Genomic DNA, 15,622 nt, shown 5'->3' on the forward strand with positions numbered 1-15,622 from the left:
TGTTTTTGTTATTCAGGGTAAAGGTTCCCCAAGGCACTCATCTCAGGCGAGCGTCTGCAATTCGTGAATCTCTATCTACCCGGCTATCGGCAACCTGACGTCGATAAGTATTCGCCAAGTTTAGACGCTTCAAGGCAATATATATTGAATTCTTGGGCTGTATACTAATCGATTTACTTAGGACCATACTTGTACGATTATATTTGTCGTATTGCAACGTCTGATCTATTTTGAAGGAGACCTTTGAGCCTCAGGACTCTCTACAAATGTTTGTTTACACGCTCTCTTGAAGCACACTATAAATGGACATACGAAAACATATATTGGTATCCTGAGCCTATACCTACGCCGTAGAACCCATTTACCTGTTCTTGGCCCTCTTTCTCGCAGACTTCTCTCGCTCGTATGCATTCGCCTCGCGACCCTCCTCGCTTTGAATCTCGGCAACAAGGCGCTTGTACTTCTTCTCGTATGCCTCGTCCTTTGCCTTCTTGATCCGTAACTTCTCGCGCGCCATGAAGTTGGCGTCCTTTCGCAGCTCCCGAAGAGCACCCTTGCGTTCCTTCTTGTGCTCCTTCTTGAGTTTGGCCAACTCTGCTCGCTCGCGATCGGGGTCGTAGTGCTTATCAGGATCGAATGTCTCCTCGAACTTGGGCACATAGGTTTTGATTGCCAGGGGGCGATGGTGATGCAGCTCAACATTGCGGCGCGATAGTTGCGCAACCTTAAGCATGCGGTCGAATTTGACTTGCAACTTCTCGATTCTTTCATTGAAAGCAGTAGGTAATTGTGACCTGCAAGTTTTACTGCCGAGGTGCTTGAGTACGCTAGCAGCCTGTCCAAAGGTCTCAAGGAATGCACTCTTCCCAGTCCACGTATCTGCTGCAGTTTCTATAACTTGTGCTGTGGTATCGAGGATAGCAATCTTGCGGGCTATCGTTTCAGTCTTTTTGGCTTCTTGCTCGATGCAGTCTGAGAAGTTGAGTCTCCGTAGCTCTGACTTAGTAGCAGCTTCTGTGCGGATGCCCTCAGGAGCGATGTGAAGAGGAAAATTCCCTACCTTCTTGGAAGTGGCAACAGGGGCCAGAGCCAAGAGTGTATTCAGAGAGAAGTTGAGAACTTCGGGCACGTAGCGCTTAGCAAGTTTCTGGTAACTGACAGCAAGAATGCCGAGATATGTACCAATAGCATAATGTGCCAGGTTTTGTGGTATTCTTTGGCCAAGGTATCGAGTGATAGTCAGCACGGCAGGAGTGACGACTTGATGGAAGTGATCAGAGGTAGGGAAGATGGTGCCAATTACAGAAAGCAAAACCAAGTCTCCAGTTCCTAGTGCTAAGGGTCGAGACTCTCCCATCTCCTCGAGATTCTTGCGGAACTGCTTACTGATCTCGATAGGGAACATCTTTGCGAGAGAGTGGATGTGTCGGACAATGCTTTCAAGCACCGTAAAAGGGGCAGAAGTGGCAGGGTCCCAGGGCAGACCGATGTAGTCAACTAAAGCAGTTGCAAAGTTGCCAAGCTTCTCCTTGTTCACACTGCTGAGCTTGGGATGATAGAGGGCACGAATCCTCTGGACAATTGTAGGGAAGGTCTTGGTTGGGTATGGTGCCAAGACGACTTGCAACTCGTCACAAGATTGGGGGCATTCAAAGGTGTAGGGGAGGCCTTGCTCGTCGCCTTTCTGAATCGCCGAGGCTTTTGTGGTCGAGTCGGCATCGAAAACAGGATTTCGACTCTCTTCCTCATTAAGCAGGCCTTTGGTAAAGTCATCCTCCTCATCCTCAGCTTCCTCATCAGACACATCCTCCATGTCTGATTCATCCTCGCTGTTGAGTTCCAGGTCCGAGCCGCTAGCCACGAGATCATCGTCGATGACGAAATCATCTTCATCGTCAAAGCCAAGCTCAGTAGCAGTAGGACGAGCTCGGATACCGCTGCCCAATCCAAAGTCCTCCTCATCGTCCAGGTCCATAGCATCAAGTTCAGGTTTCTTGCCCTTGTTATCGGCTTCTTCATCCTCACTGTCACTGACTGACTCTCCTCTCATGCGCTTCTGGCGTTTGTCTTCGAGCTCCTTGAGTCTTGTAGACTCTTCTTCAGCCTTCTCCTCCTCGGTCTTGGTGCGGTCGGCAGGCTGTGCCCTCTTGTCCTGAGCCAATTTCTTTATTTGAAGATCGAAGTTCTTCTCGAAAGCGTCTCGGTCAACTCCAGCGATGGTGAGTTTTGAAGCTCCCTCGTTCTGAGGTTTGGCGCCTGGCCGGCTGTGGTGCAGCATGTACTGGATGTTTTGCAACTCCTTGTCGAGTTTCTCTCGGAGCTCTTCATCTTCCTCCTTTGCAGCTTGTCGCTCGTACTTGTAGTGTTTCGACTTGGCGATGACCTCCTCCATCACCTCCTTCTTCGTCTTTTTTCGTTCCGGTTCATCGTCCTCGCCATCACTACCCTGGGCTGCTAATGCACGAATACGCTTCAATCTCTGCTGTTCACGCACCGAGCCATCACTGTCGTAGTCCTCTTCGAGATCGTCCTCTTTGAAATCGTCCATATCGTCAAAAGAAAGAGATTTGCCCATGTGAGTCAAGCCTTCTGAAGCATCGTCGTCTTCCAAATCAAACATTGAGTTCTTCTTGTGGCTTCTCTGTTTCTCTCGGGCAAATCGCTCAAGCATCTTATCTTCAGGGGCCATTGTCGGATCGTTTTCACCGAATCGACGATCGAGAATTCCACCAACCTTGTTGCGGCGTTGCATCTCGACCAGAAGGGTTTGCCGGCGCTTTATGAATGTTAGTTGATTCTTCATGAAAGCCTGGTTTGTGATCATATCGAGGTCCGAATAGACTTCAATAGTTGATGTGAACAGATCGTGTCACCTCCACTGCCCTGATGGCCCCTCGCGAATATGAGTTATAACTTACCCTCTCCTCACTGGCTGCTTTGGCCTGGCCGGGACGACCTTTGATGCTGCCAGCAGTCAATGTAGGCCGGTTACTCGTGACTTCGAATTTTGGGCCCTTGGCATGCTTAAGATCGAAAGGATTGAATTGTTCGCGAATCCCCTCCAAGACCACTCCGCGCTGAAGTCGTTTGTCATTTCGAGAGCGCTCATCCTGAGCATTGCGTCGTTTCTGCTTCTTCGATTGCTGAGGGCCGACAATTCCTTGCTCTTTGAGAGACGCCTTGAGGCGTTTGAGCTGGGAGCCGGCCATTGCGACTGATAATGCTGCTGATGCGAAAGCTGCACTGGTAGCAGCGACTCTCAGTTTTTTTTGCGATAGAAAAAAAGTCTTATCGCTATCAAGTTTCATGTGGGGCCTACATGCGAAGCTACGGGTAGTCTAACCTTATCTGAGCATGATGGAACGGTGAGTCATGGCAGAATACCTTACGTCAGGAGTCCTGGGATATCTATGAAGAACTCATTTACCAATACTTCAGTAAAGCATGAACTCAATCAACAGACTCAATCAAGATGGGATGGGCTGATAGCCTCCTAAGTCTTGCCCGGGATGAGAGGGTTGTTCTTGTCACCTTGGGCTTTGCCACCTTTGGGGTAGTGAGTACCGTCTTCACTGCCCTCACCATCATAAGAGACGACAACGAAATTCCGCCTCCACAGCCAAAGACACAATACATCACTCAAGACACGGAAGACTCGTTGGAACTTGAAACCCTCGAGAAGCTATTAGATCATCCCAATTATTCCATAAGAGAAGTTGCGATCAAGATCCTTTGCGATCGGGCCGTGAACGATTCCGAGACAACTCACATATTGCTATTCGGCATCACTCGACCAGATTATGACGAGAGGATGCGGTGTCTTAGAGCTTTGGCCCTGCTTACTGGTCAGACTATCGGTGAGTTTTGCAAATAAAGTCATAAGATACAGCTGACATTTTCAGGGCTGGATGGACTTTCGAAATTGAACAATCCCAAAGCCTACTCCGCTCTTGTCCGTTCTCTGGAGCTGAGCCTGGATGATACCGAGCGACCGAGCCTCACTGATAGCCATTGGGATGAGTATTACCTTCGCGACATGGCCGAAAGGTTCTGCTTAATGTTCATCCTGGAGCTCGCCAATAAGTATGGTGCCAGCATGCTAGTCAAAGCACGCTTCGTCGAAAAGTGGTTAGCAAAGCAGGAATGGGGCGATACCCCGGAAGAAAGACGCCGAAGCTTCAGGGATTACATGGCTCTCAAGACAAATAGGATTGTCGAGATTGTCGATCGAATCAAGGAATCAAGGCGAGGCCTCAGGGCTCTGGAAAGGGCAGGGCTTATGGACAAGGAGAATTCCCGAAGGAGAATTCGTGAACTGCCAGACCTGATCATGGAGATCGAAGAGGAGACGGGAAACTTACCACTTGCCGAACAGCAAGTCACACGAACCAGGGAACATTCAGCCGAAGAGCAAAGGCTGCGACGGCAACATCGAGAAGCGATGGTTCTCAACGATGGAACTCGACCACTGGCGCGCGAGGATATTATCGAGAGAGAACATACGTCTCCTGCATAGGATTTGTGAGAAAATGGTACCCAGTATTAATATTGCCACAACGCGTTTGAGAAAAGCACCTGTGCCATTGAGTTGTTAACAGATGAGCCACGCCAAGCGCTGTCGACTACACATCTACTTCTTTCTTCAAGCGAGTGGAGTTCCCTTCTACTATTTAACACTCACTCTGCCTGTCTTAAAACGACAATATGTTGCCTTGCGTCACATGAACCGCCACATTCAAGAAAAATTACAGTTCTGCAAAAGCCCCAACTCCAGTCTATGTACTTTTTCTGTCTCTCAGTCCTGGTCGTATCTTTGCAGTTCCTTTTTCACCCATCTACGACTGAGACTAGGGAAATGAAGCAAATAACCATTCATACCGTTTTTATTCCCTCTTCTAGTGTATCTCCAGACCCAATTTGCTCTCCAGTCCGTCCAAACCTCTGCCCAGCAGTAGTCTCAAGAACATCCCTGAATTAAGCATCAAAAAAGTTGGCCTTCTCGGACACTAGTCTTGCAAGGTCGTCTGGATTAGTCGACGCTTCAGATTCATTGAGGGTCGCCGCTGTCTGGATCATGCAAGGCAATCTCATCTCTCTCGTACACAGCTCTTCACGTAAGGCATCAATGTACCCCTCATCAAGGGGAGGCAGAATCTCATTGTTATCAACTGGCCCGCGAGCCAGTTGTTGTGGATCAAGAGGCAAATTCGGCATCATTTCGATCCGACTGTACCAAAAGTCAAAATCACCTCCCTTTCCTAAGAACAACAAGAAAACTCTCAACACGTTCGGATCCATCTTACCAAATGCCAGGCACTGCAATAATGCGGGCACAAAATTCTGCCATGCTTGTGGCGAAGCTAGATCAGCAAACTGGAATAGAGAAACCATCAACTGACTCCACCGAAGAATCAGCTCAGGATCCAGAGTACCTTCGAGGTGGCGGAACTCAACTGTCCCTTTACACTCATCTTCAGAGCCTTCACCAAACTCATCAATGGAATGGCACTTGGAAAGACCCAAGCAAGACTTTGAGCCCATGCTAGGAGTTATAAGCAGCTTGAGCCGTTGTAGAGTTTCGGCCGTCCATAGCTTCTTCACAATACCCAAGGTACGGCGGTCGACGACCTTGTCGACGGGAATGTACTGTTCGAAGTCAGCTGGAACATTCATTTCCGACCACTGATCGGTACATAGAGGTTCTAGTAATGATGCTAGACTTGGTGCGTATCTTGACTTCCTTCTTCCAGGGCAACAAAGGAGGTAAACAATGTTCTCCGCCAAATACATGAGGACGCAAACCTTGCGCACGAGGTGTAACAACATGGGCCCAGTGCCTTTGCTCACATGTATGTGGAATCCACATGATTTGCCCACTGTCAGTCTGAAGTTGTTTCGCAGGATGAAGACCATATCCAGTACCTCTTCCCAGCACTCGGGCGTGTTTCTAAGAACGGGACTGATGATCTCTAAACCTTTCAGCTGCCTGTATCCTCCCCACTCAGACATTTGGCGTAGCGATACATCGGTTCCAATGGTCCACGTCTGATATTGGGGGTCAATATCGTCAACAGGCACCATCCCGTGACAGAGGAGCTTGCTCTCCCAGGACTTCTGGTCGAAATACTCGTCCCAAACCAGAGTCAACGGCCCTTTAGAACTGACGATTTCTTTCATTAAAGCAACTCTGTTGGGGAATCGCTCGGCACGGCTGAGCTCCCTGCCATCATTGGGATGAGGGTCGGGCCGGCCGTCATGCGGTAGCAAAACTGGCATGTACAATTCGAGCTCGATACCAAAACAGTAGCTCTCGTTTCTGGCGTACTTTTGTAAGTATTCTTCGCTATTGGTTAGGAGACTAGATCCTTGAAAATGCGACGCAGATAGATGTCTCGAAGACAAATTTGGAACCACAGTGGGCTCCTCAGGGGGCGCAGCACTTGCGACAGGATGCCAATATCTCAGATCTGGCACTTTGAAATGTTTTGGTTGTGGCTGGAAACATTTGGACAACTCCCCCAGGCCTTGCTCCTCGAGAAAGTCGTGAATCGTGGAGCAATACCTCAGATTGGGATATGATTCGCAGAAGAAGGTACCAGATTTGTTGAGACAGTGTTGAGTCAGCTTTACGCATAGAATAGCCCAGAGGGATGTCTCCAGCATGTCCAGTGTTCCACAATGTTGACTGAACTCAATAGCAACAGTCGTCTTGTTCTCCAGGAAAGAATAAGCAGGGCTCGCATTGGGGTAGTGTCCTTCCTTACCATAAATTACTATATCCATGAGATGTAGCAAATCTTGGACGGATGTAGCATCCAGAATTCTGTGGATGCTGTGGCGATACTTCGGGCCGCCCAGATCTCCTGGATGGGGTAGAAGTTCCAGTGGTTTCCGGCCAGGCGAAAGGCGATTATTCCAGGGATCCTCAACCTGGACTGCGGACAACATCTCAGCCTGGATATCAATGGCACCGTCCCTAGCAAGATTAGTATACTGTAGCCCTAGTGAATAGAGTGAGTTAGGTCCACAGTGAGCAGGATGAAAATTACTCAACAGCGGGTCTACCAGCCAAAGAATGGATACGGTGGCCTTCATCGAGTCCAGGCTCACGAGATGCTTTGGTATACACATTTTGACCACCAGGCGCGTCTCTGCATTGGGAACAGTGAGGAACCTCTTGTTCATGATGTCCATGATTGTCTTTGAGTCTGTTCCTGGAATAAAAGTTTCGGGACGGAAAAGAGGAGATTTCAACCTCAGGCCGACCCATGCATACTCTTTACATTGATCTTCGTTGATCAACCCATCGTATTCAACTGTCCAAGACTGAAGTTCATTCTTGACCTTTAAGCCTCTCTGAGGGTTGGCCGTTGTGAGATTACCGGCATGGAGCGCCATCTCTAACTGATCGATAGCCCATTGTGCTCGAAGAAGGTGCTCTCGAGATTGGTAGCGGTAATCTTTTGCATTACTTGGGAACCTGGCATACCCAGTAGGGGGGAAAGGCAGTGGTCTGCATGGATGTTTAGGGTGCTCGCCATGCCCAATGTCAACTCCGTCATCTGGATTGTGGCAAACTGCAAGGAGAAATCCAAGTTGCACTTGGAAGGTTATGGAAGCCATGGCAACTTCTAAGAAACAATCTCGGACTCCTTCTGAAAGTACCTTGCTATGTATAATTTGTTCGATGAAGGGATCTGTTGTCGTATCTCTTAGCAGTTATCTTGCAGAGCTAGGTACACAGCAGGGCTTTCAGGGAAATGATGATGAAATGGGAATAAATGAGCTATATAGTCGCAACGCCAAGTCCAGGGCAATCTCAAAAATGTTCTTGTTTCTCACAAACAGCAGCAGTGATCTGCCACCTCTTCTCCGGTCACACCCAGAACATGAGGCTTTCGTTGAACAGTGGCTGTTTGTTCTCGGTGGATCTAAAGCCCAAGCTGGGTTTTTGGGCACTGGCAAAGATATTGCAGGTTGTCACATTGAAGGATTCGACAAGTGCCAACGCGTATTATCATTAGGTCAATATGCCACTCCGTTGTATTGAAGGACGGCCTCACCCAGTGCGGATGCGTCTGGGCCTAATCTACTCTTGTCTTCTCCTCATCTGTGGCGTTCTTGAGTTTCTTCAGAGGCTCCAAGCCAAATATCTCATCTGAGTTCAGGGGATTTCGACTCTCAGTGACTTCGCCGAACAGGAAGGCATTCTTCTCACGGCTTGCGCTGTTCGACATCTTTTTCCTATGCTGGGGCGGTGGTGACTTGTTAGACGCTGGAGACGCTCTTGAAGACCCCGACTCGTCTGGCTCCAGCATCCAGGAGAAAGACGATTGCGCCAGTGTTGAACGAGTAGGCACGGGAGCTGGCCTTGACGGGCCCAATGAGTTTGCAAATCTGCCATCGTCGTGCGGGACTATGTCCATATGATTAGGGCTAGGAGGGCGTGCTGATACGCTCTCGGGGGATTTCTTTGATTCGGATACCTGAAGAGCCGAGATATCAACCTCCGCAGATGCCACTGACACAGGCTCAGGCTGAACAATAGTTGTTTCAGCTACAGCCACTTCTTGTGGTTTGTCCTCGGGTGGTGGAGATTGTAACACTGGAACCTCCATAGAAGAGTCGTCCAAGTAAATCTTGACAAACTGCACCTTGGCCGCCGCAATCTCGATGAGCTCCAGGCTTTTAGCCTTGTCGTCGAGATTTGAGGCAGATATAGCTTTGAGGTTATCGACCGTCTCGTCAAGCATTGCGGCAAGTTGCTGATTCCGCCTCTCCAATGCCACCAGGCTCCGGGCTGATTCTTGGTTGTTTACCAGGGGTTGCGGAGATCTAGGTGCAGATCTAGCCTCGTTGAGATTTCGCTTGATCTCTCCCATAGCATCTCGTACGGCTTGGTTAATACCCAGCTTTTCGCCTCTTTCGTAAACTCCTTTGGCTCCTTTAGCGGCTCCCTGAAACAGAGCTTCCATGCCACCCTGTTGTTGCAGAAAGCGCGATGGGGATGATATTTGCGGCCTTGGGCCTGGTCCTTTATGCTTAAAGGAGTTGAAACCACGAAAGCTCGGAGTGCCTGCTCGCGAGGTCTGTGGCGGAGAAGATAACGTTGGCATCTTCCCAGTGTATTTCATAATCAGTGATGATCCTCCAGATGGTGAGAGATGGTCCCTCAGGTACATAGCATCATCAACAAATGTATGAGGACCGTGAGCTCCTGATGGAGGGGGGTATTTGAGAAGTAGTTGAAGGCAAACAGAATAATCGGCCTCTAACACTAAAAAGGGCGTTAGCCAAGGAGCAGGCTTTCTTTGCCTCGGTAACTTACAATCCCACCGAATTCTAATCAGCATAGCAACACAAATGAGATCGATGAGTTCCAGAGTTGGATCGACAGCAAAGATAGTATCCCAGAGTACCAAAAACTGCTCAAAGGGGAACTCTCTGCTGAAGAGTAGCCGAATCCACCGACTAGGTATTCTGCCGTCAGTGATAACGTTAGGATAGGCGCATGGGTTGATACCTACATGAGAAAGATTTGTGGTAAGATTTCAATGTTGATTAGATGAGTAGCCAGTTCCGGGTCAACTTTCTGTAGGCAGACTTCGTGGATGAATTTGCTTCGTTCAACAATCGCCGAGCTTTGTTCTGCGAACTGGGGGGGTCGCAGAGAAGCTCCTGGTGCTGGAATAACATCCTTGACTTCGTAAAATGATTGAGCGTGTTCCATAAGTTTTGAAAACAGGATAAAGGCGTCATGCTCGATGAAAGAGTGGTCGAGAGTTTTGATAAGAGCATCGTCCAGAGGAATCTCTTCTGGCAAAGTCGCTGGATCCACGGCATCCTGCTCAATGACATGTAGAATAGGCGCAAGCAGCTCATGCATACCCTGCCGGTAGCCGCCTCGGTCCGGATTTAGTTTACAGTACATAAACAGGATATCCAAGATGATTGACTGGGTCTGGTCTTCATGGTATGAAGCTTCATCGGGGAGTCGCTGAACGTCTTGCAGGATCTCAGCACGGACAACCTCATCTTGACGAATCGTATTCCACGGAGACTTTTTTATATCATATAAATCAGTTAATTGGTTACGTTCCAGTTTGGCCGGTCTTACACTAGGGTCCTCTGTCAGAGGATCGATGTTCAGCTCTGCAAGAGCTTCTGGGTGTTTCATATACTTGAGGAAGTGATTCCGTTTCTCAGCGTAGAGCTTTCTTTCATCGTCCAGAACTTGAGACCAGCTCAGTCCTTCAGCAGCAGTAGAAAGAAGAAAAGTCTTGGGGAAAGGTTTAGTTGCGCATGTCATGTCAAGCCAAAGGGCACAAGTGAACATACCTTCCAGCAAAGAGAACGACATCCTGATATGCACGGGCTTGCGGGACCATTATACCGAACAGCACGTCGAAGATCACCAAGGTGCACACCTTGGGATTGTGTCTCACGCCATCTCGAACTACGTAGGGGGTGCTCTGGTCAGTGGAAGTATTATTTGTTGTCGCTAACGGGCGCAACATACAGGGACTCTTGGAGGGGTCTCATGATGCCTGGCTGCACCAAAGAAGAGTATAAGGGCAGTTTACCGGCTTTGCAGACAAGGCCTGAACTGAGAGTAACAACGTTGCGTGTAGACCACGGCACTGTAAGGTCGATGGCGGAGGATGGACAGAAACCTTGATTTAACGTTAACGTAGGTAGTTGAGGTACCAGCTAACTACTACCTAAACTAACGTGTCAGCTCTTCAGGTTCAAATGGGTCTTCGCCTCAATAGCTTGGCCCCACTTCCTCACTACCTGGGTAGGTACTAAGGTAGGTATCTCAGGTTGCCCTGGACTGCTTATACTGGACTCCGCTCCGCCGCCCGGCCCTCGGATTGCGATACTGCCCCAATGACCCAGGAGGTTTGGGTAGCTCAGGGGCTGACCGCCAAACAAATAGCATCATGTCACCACCACCTCCCACTACTAAACCTGAGGTTACCGGGCTATCTTCGAATTTCACGACGCCGCTCAGCTCACCTCTTTGACGCCTCTCTTTAAGCCTCATCACTGCCCTTATAAAGCGCATCTTGCGACACGTGCTCTCGAAGTAATGCATTATTAGGCGACGCACTATGTCTGCAGATCTTTTTGCCGAGTTCAATAGTCTTTCAAATAACTCAACGCCTGCTTCAGGTCAGCAGCAACAGAAAACGGCCACTCCTTTTCAAGCTCAAGCTCAGCAACAACGGGAACCTCTTCAACGGGCAGCAACACAGGACCTCTTTGGTCTGTTAGGCGACACTAGCAATGCCTCTGCTGTAAAATCCCAGCCATGGCCAGCCTTTGAATCCCAATCAACCGCGCATAGCGCATGGGGTAGTGCTCCAGTACCGTCGAAGCTGGCGGAGACAAATGACGACGATGATGGATGGGGAGATTTTGAAGTCGCCGAGCCTTCGCAACCTGCAATAGTCAATGAGGCTCCGGTTCAGTCCCCAAGTCTTGCGCCGTTTTCCGCATCAGGTTGGGGTTCAGCCGTAAATGCTCCCTCAAGCTCAGCAAACTCATCGTCAATACCATGGCCCAAGCCAGATCCAAGTTCAGCTGCAGCCGTAGCCCGAAGGGTGCCCACAGTGAAACAGCAACCGTCAACCCGAGTTGTGAGAGCGTCAACCATGGATCTATTATCCAACAGTCTTGTCGATATAGGAGGAGCTTCGAAGCCCGTCAGTGGCCCGAAAGCCCAGCCCTCTGGAACACAGTCACGGTTTACGCAGGAATGGGCACAGCCAACAGTTAGTCAGGAGCCGCCGCAGCGGATGAAGGCGAAACTCAAGCGTTCGGCGCAACAAGATCCCAGTGTATTGTTTGATGCTGAGGACTTTGAGCTTCAAGTTACTGAAGGTGATGATGACGATGATGACGATGATGAGTTTGGAGACTTTGAAGGTGTCCCTCCTCCGGTGGCGACGAAAATAGCACCTGCAGTTACTGCCCAAGAACCACCTCCAGCTGCTCTACCAATGGATCTTCTTTCTTTAGATGAACCACCCCCAGCTTCATCACAAACCACAAAAAAGCCACCGCCCGCTAAGCTTCTCGAGCCTCTTGCTTTTGGTGCCACTGCTACGAATTATCCCCAGGCACCAAAATCGCCCTCTTTCCAGGATCGTAATCCTTTCCCACAATTGGCTATTAAAACACCTACTTTTGAAGAACCAAAACATATTAAGAAACCCAAGGAAGAAACACCCACCACAGCATGGCCATCCTTTGAAAGTCCCAAGCCCGCCGATCTTGTTGAAGCCAAGTACCAAGATGATGAGTGGGATGCCTGGGACGATTTTACTGCCTCCGATGATAAGAAAGCAAACACCAGCACAGGAAAAGCACCGGAGGGTTGGGGTTGGGATGCAGTTGATAATGTTCAACCTCCACATAAGGAATCCCAGGATAATGCCCCTCCACCAGTCAATGTCCCACCTCCTTCAGTCATCTTGTCTGCATTCCCTGATCTTCTCAACTCAGGTACAGCTTTCTTCAAGCCCATGTCAGGCCACAGCACATCAATCAAACAGCGAATCCTATCGGAACCCAAAGCTACAGAATTCTTGCGTGGCTATATCCTCTTAGCAACAACTGCCGCACGGGTTATTGCTGGTCGTAAACAACGGTGGCATCGGGATAAGATTTTGGCAAAAAGCATGTCTATCTCAGCTGCGGGAAGCAAGGGTATGAAACTTGCAGGAGTCGACAAAACACAGGCTGCGCGTGAAGATCGTGAGGCCGCTGATGTGGTCGCTGTATGGCGCGAGCAGGTTGGTCGCCTGCGATCTGCAGTTGCTGCGGCAAAGTCTATCGATAAGAGCCTGTCACTTCAGGTCCCTGAGATTAGCGAGAACATGCCAGTGCATACAGCCAAGATGGTACCGACAGCACCAAAAGCTTGTATTATCTGTGGTTTGAAGAGAGATGAGAGAGTAGCCAAAGTAGATTACGATGTCGAGGATAGCTTTGGGGAGTGGTGGCTAGACCACTGGGGACATAAGGCGTGCAAGAACTTTTGGATACAGCATGAGCAAAAGCTAAGACAACGATGAGAGGAGCGAATGTTGATATGTAGGTAGTCAAAGATACATTGAACATTCTCGTCTTCAACAGTTGATGCTGCTTCTCTATCGATACATGACAACGGCAATACATGAAATCACTTGGCACAATGTTACTCAGGGCAATACTCACTTGCAAGTTTGACATGAAATCACTTGGCACGATGTTACTCAGGGCAATACTCACTTGCAAGTTTGACAATGACTATGTGACCTGCACGACAGGCCCTTGAGGTTGTCAGCCGAGATACTTGGTGTCTTTTTGCTGCATTGCTCCACCAGCTGTGGACATCCAACAACCAATCCCAGAGACAGGAGATGCAGGCGGGTGATATAAAGTGTAATAAGCATCACTTATTAACCCTTGTCACAATGCGTTCGTGCATTTCGAGCAACTGTGCGATGGAAAGGCATTGGCTATGGATTATCTGTGCTGAGAATATCAAGCGAGCCCGCACGTTGTTAACGACTTGCGGGAGCGGCCGTTGTACAGCTTTCGAGCCGGGGGGAGGGGGTAATCCGCTGGAGCCGAAGGCGAAGAGATTGTTTCTTTGAGAGGTAAAGGAGGATAGACGAGATTTACTAAAACTTCATGGCTATCAGTGGCGTGTTTCGACATCGGCCAAACTAAAGCCAGCTCCCCGTTGATTATCACGAGGAATGTCCAATGAGGTTGCGAAACCTGACCTTTGATCTACCATTGGATTTTCTTTCAACACCACATTACGGTGATATGATAATCGAGATGCTCTTCGCCCGCCAAGATCTTCTCGTTCCCTTTTCTTTGTCCTCCCTGTACTTGGCACTATTGTTATGCATCCTAGTATCGACCCGATAGAGCGATCAATGGAACAATGCAGCGCTGATCGGCTGTGGGTGAACCTCAGGGAGCAAGGAAACACCGGATCTTGATATAGGGTGTCAAAATAAACATGGCACACAGTCCCCTAAGCCCATGATAAATTGACCTGAATGTTTTTATCACTTAGGGGTAAGGTCCTGAGTTTTCTATCCTCCCCTACTCCACAGGGCAGTTACAACAGTCACAAAGTCAATGCTCACCTCCGTGGCCCACTCCGGCCCGTGTGGGTGTGCTGAAAAACTCCCGAGTGACCAGGTTGCCAGGGAGTGTGGACTTCGAAATTGGTGGGCAGAAGGGAAAGGAAAGATGCCAGGAACTTGGGGATGGTCGCTTGATTCCCAGAAAGGCTTAGTGGAATATGCCAAGAAATGCTGGCCTTTGACTGACATTGCATTGTGTAGATAGGTGACACGGGTATTGTGAAATCGAAGACAACCACGCTTAGCATGAGACCTGTCAGTCTACTTGGTAAGTAAGTTAGCCTCGTTCCTAACGGTCATTGTCAAGGTATGTACATACACATACAGTACTAGGGGTAGGTTAGTAGCTTTAACCTACCTACTATGGTACCGGTACTACGAAACCAGGAATATATCGTCAATATGAGGCTCTCTTTCCCTAGCATTGAAGAGGAGGGTTGGGCATTATCATCATAACCGTTCGTGCCTGTCCCGTCCCGTCAGTTATGGCTACAACCTAACGGCGGCGTTGTGGTACATAGATACCTTCCCACTAGGTAATCTCTCAGATGATTCAATTAGGTAGGGCAAGGTATAGGGGCAGCTGGAGTGGTCGGTATGGAAGAGCTTGAATATCATGATTTTAGGTGTTTGCCCCCCTATAACAAGAAGACTTTGAGGTTGAAGTGTTGAGCTTGTCCTTGACAGAGCTCACAATGGATATACATGGATATTGTGCCCGCAAAAGAAGTGTTTCTTGCCTTGGGTCCACCTCATGCATGGGTGTGGGTATCAAAGCTTCGGTACTTTCCTCTCAGGTACATCTTCCCCTCACCTGCGTGGCCAGGTAACAGTAAACATATGAGGGTTGCGAAGGCAGTACTGATTAAGTACTTGTTTCACAAGTGTCTTATCGCTTCTACTGTACCTATGTTCTTTCCCCTCCATAGGTGTGTTGCCTGTCTTTCTTACTCCACTCCATTTACGGGCTCCTGCTGCCACAATAGGTACTAGACAAAGGCACTGCACCTAGGTAGGTTTTAGCTGCTTGGTTGGCAGGTACAGGCTACAGTACAACTGGAACACTCTTTCTGTGTGGTCAGTGGTCGGTCACTCGCGGTTTTTAGCTGTCTTAGGTTGGTTCTGGCCCTGGCCCATCCAATTGATCTCCCTTACAATACCTTCTTACCTAGCTTACCTAGGTAGGTACCTTGGGTTAGTAGTAGCTAAGGCACTAAGCACAGGAATTCCATCTCTTCTTCCTCTTCTTCTATCCTTCACCCAACTTACACATCTCTCACCTCACCTTTCTCTCACCTTCACCACCTCTCTTCTTCCTTTCCCTTCCCTTCCCTCCAGCTTTCCCACCTTCCTCCCGTTCTCCTCATATCTCCCTCTTGCTACCGTCGACTCTGCTTAGCCCACGATACATTGCACCAGCTGTTGACGCACGCCTCCCGCGCATCATCCTGTAAGGTAGCCCACCCGCC

At 49.1% G+C, this 15,622-nt stretch overlaps 5 protein-coding genes across 5 annotated transcripts; 2 read left to right on the forward strand and 3 right to left on the reverse strand.

Moving 5' to 3' along the window:
* Positions 1 to 361: 361 nt before the first annotated feature.
* Positions 362 to 3,209, reverse strand: FTJAE_511 (NOP14-like protein; the record flags this gene model as incomplete). Its single annotated transcript, XM_037351584.1, has 2 exons — positions 362 to 2,809; positions 2,919 to 3,209. 2 exons carry the CDS (start codon positions 3,207 to 3,209, stop codon positions 362 to 364), a joined length of 2,739 nt encoding a protein of 912 aa, XP_037212454.1.
* Positions 3,210 to 3,472: 263 nt separating this feature from the next.
* On the forward strand, positions 3,473 to 4,516 carry FTJAE_512 (cytoskeleton-associated protein; the record flags this gene model as incomplete). Its single annotated transcript, XM_037351595.1, has 2 exons — positions 3,473 to 3,857; positions 3,903 to 4,516. The coding sequence occupies 2 exons, from the start codon at positions 3,473 to 3,475 to the stop codon at positions 4,514 to 4,516; spliced, it is 999 nt and encodes a 332-aa protein (XP_037212455.1).
* Positions 4,517 to 4,974: 458 nt separating this feature from the next.
* On the reverse strand, positions 4,975 to 7,519 carry FTJAE_513 (uncharacterized protein; the record flags this gene model as incomplete). Its single annotated transcript, XM_037351606.1, has 3 exons — positions 4,975 to 7,001; positions 7,050 to 7,437; positions 7,490 to 7,519. 3 exons carry the CDS (start codon positions 7,517 to 7,519, stop codon positions 4,975 to 4,977), a joined length of 2,445 nt encoding a protein of 814 aa, XP_037212456.1.
* A 565-nt stretch (positions 7,520 to 8,084) lies between these two features.
* Positions 8,085 to 10,542, reverse strand: FTJAE_514 (TBC1 domain protein; the record flags this gene model as incomplete). The annotated part of the gene is made up of 6 exons (XM_037351616.1): positions 8,085 to 9,277; positions 9,329 to 9,480; positions 9,528 to 10,060; positions 10,118 to 10,279; positions 10,339 to 10,456; positions 10,520 to 10,542. The coding sequence occupies 6 exons, from the start codon at positions 10,540 to 10,542 to the stop codon at positions 8,085 to 8,087; spliced, it is 2,181 nt and encodes a 726-aa protein (XP_037212457.1).
* A 572-nt stretch (positions 10,543 to 11,114) lies between these two features.
* Positions 11,115 to 13,082, forward strand: FTJAE_515 (uncharacterized protein; the record flags this gene model as incomplete). The annotated part of the gene is made up of 1 exon (XM_037351627.1): positions 11,115 to 13,082. The coding sequence occupies one exon, from the start codon at positions 11,115 to 11,117 to the stop codon at positions 13,080 to 13,082; it is 1,968 nt and encodes a 655-aa protein (XP_037212458.1).
* Positions 13,083 to 15,622: the final 2,540 nt, after the last annotated feature.

The sequence above is a fragment of the Fusarium tjaetaba genome, assembly GCF_013396195.1.
Source record: "Fusarium tjaetaba strain NRRL 66243 chromosome Unknown NRRL66243_c0000013, whole genome shotgun sequence".
In the NCBI taxonomy this organism is placed as follows: Eukaryota; Fungi; Ascomycota; class Sordariomycetes; order Hypocreales; family Nectriaceae; genus Fusarium; species Fusarium tjaetaba.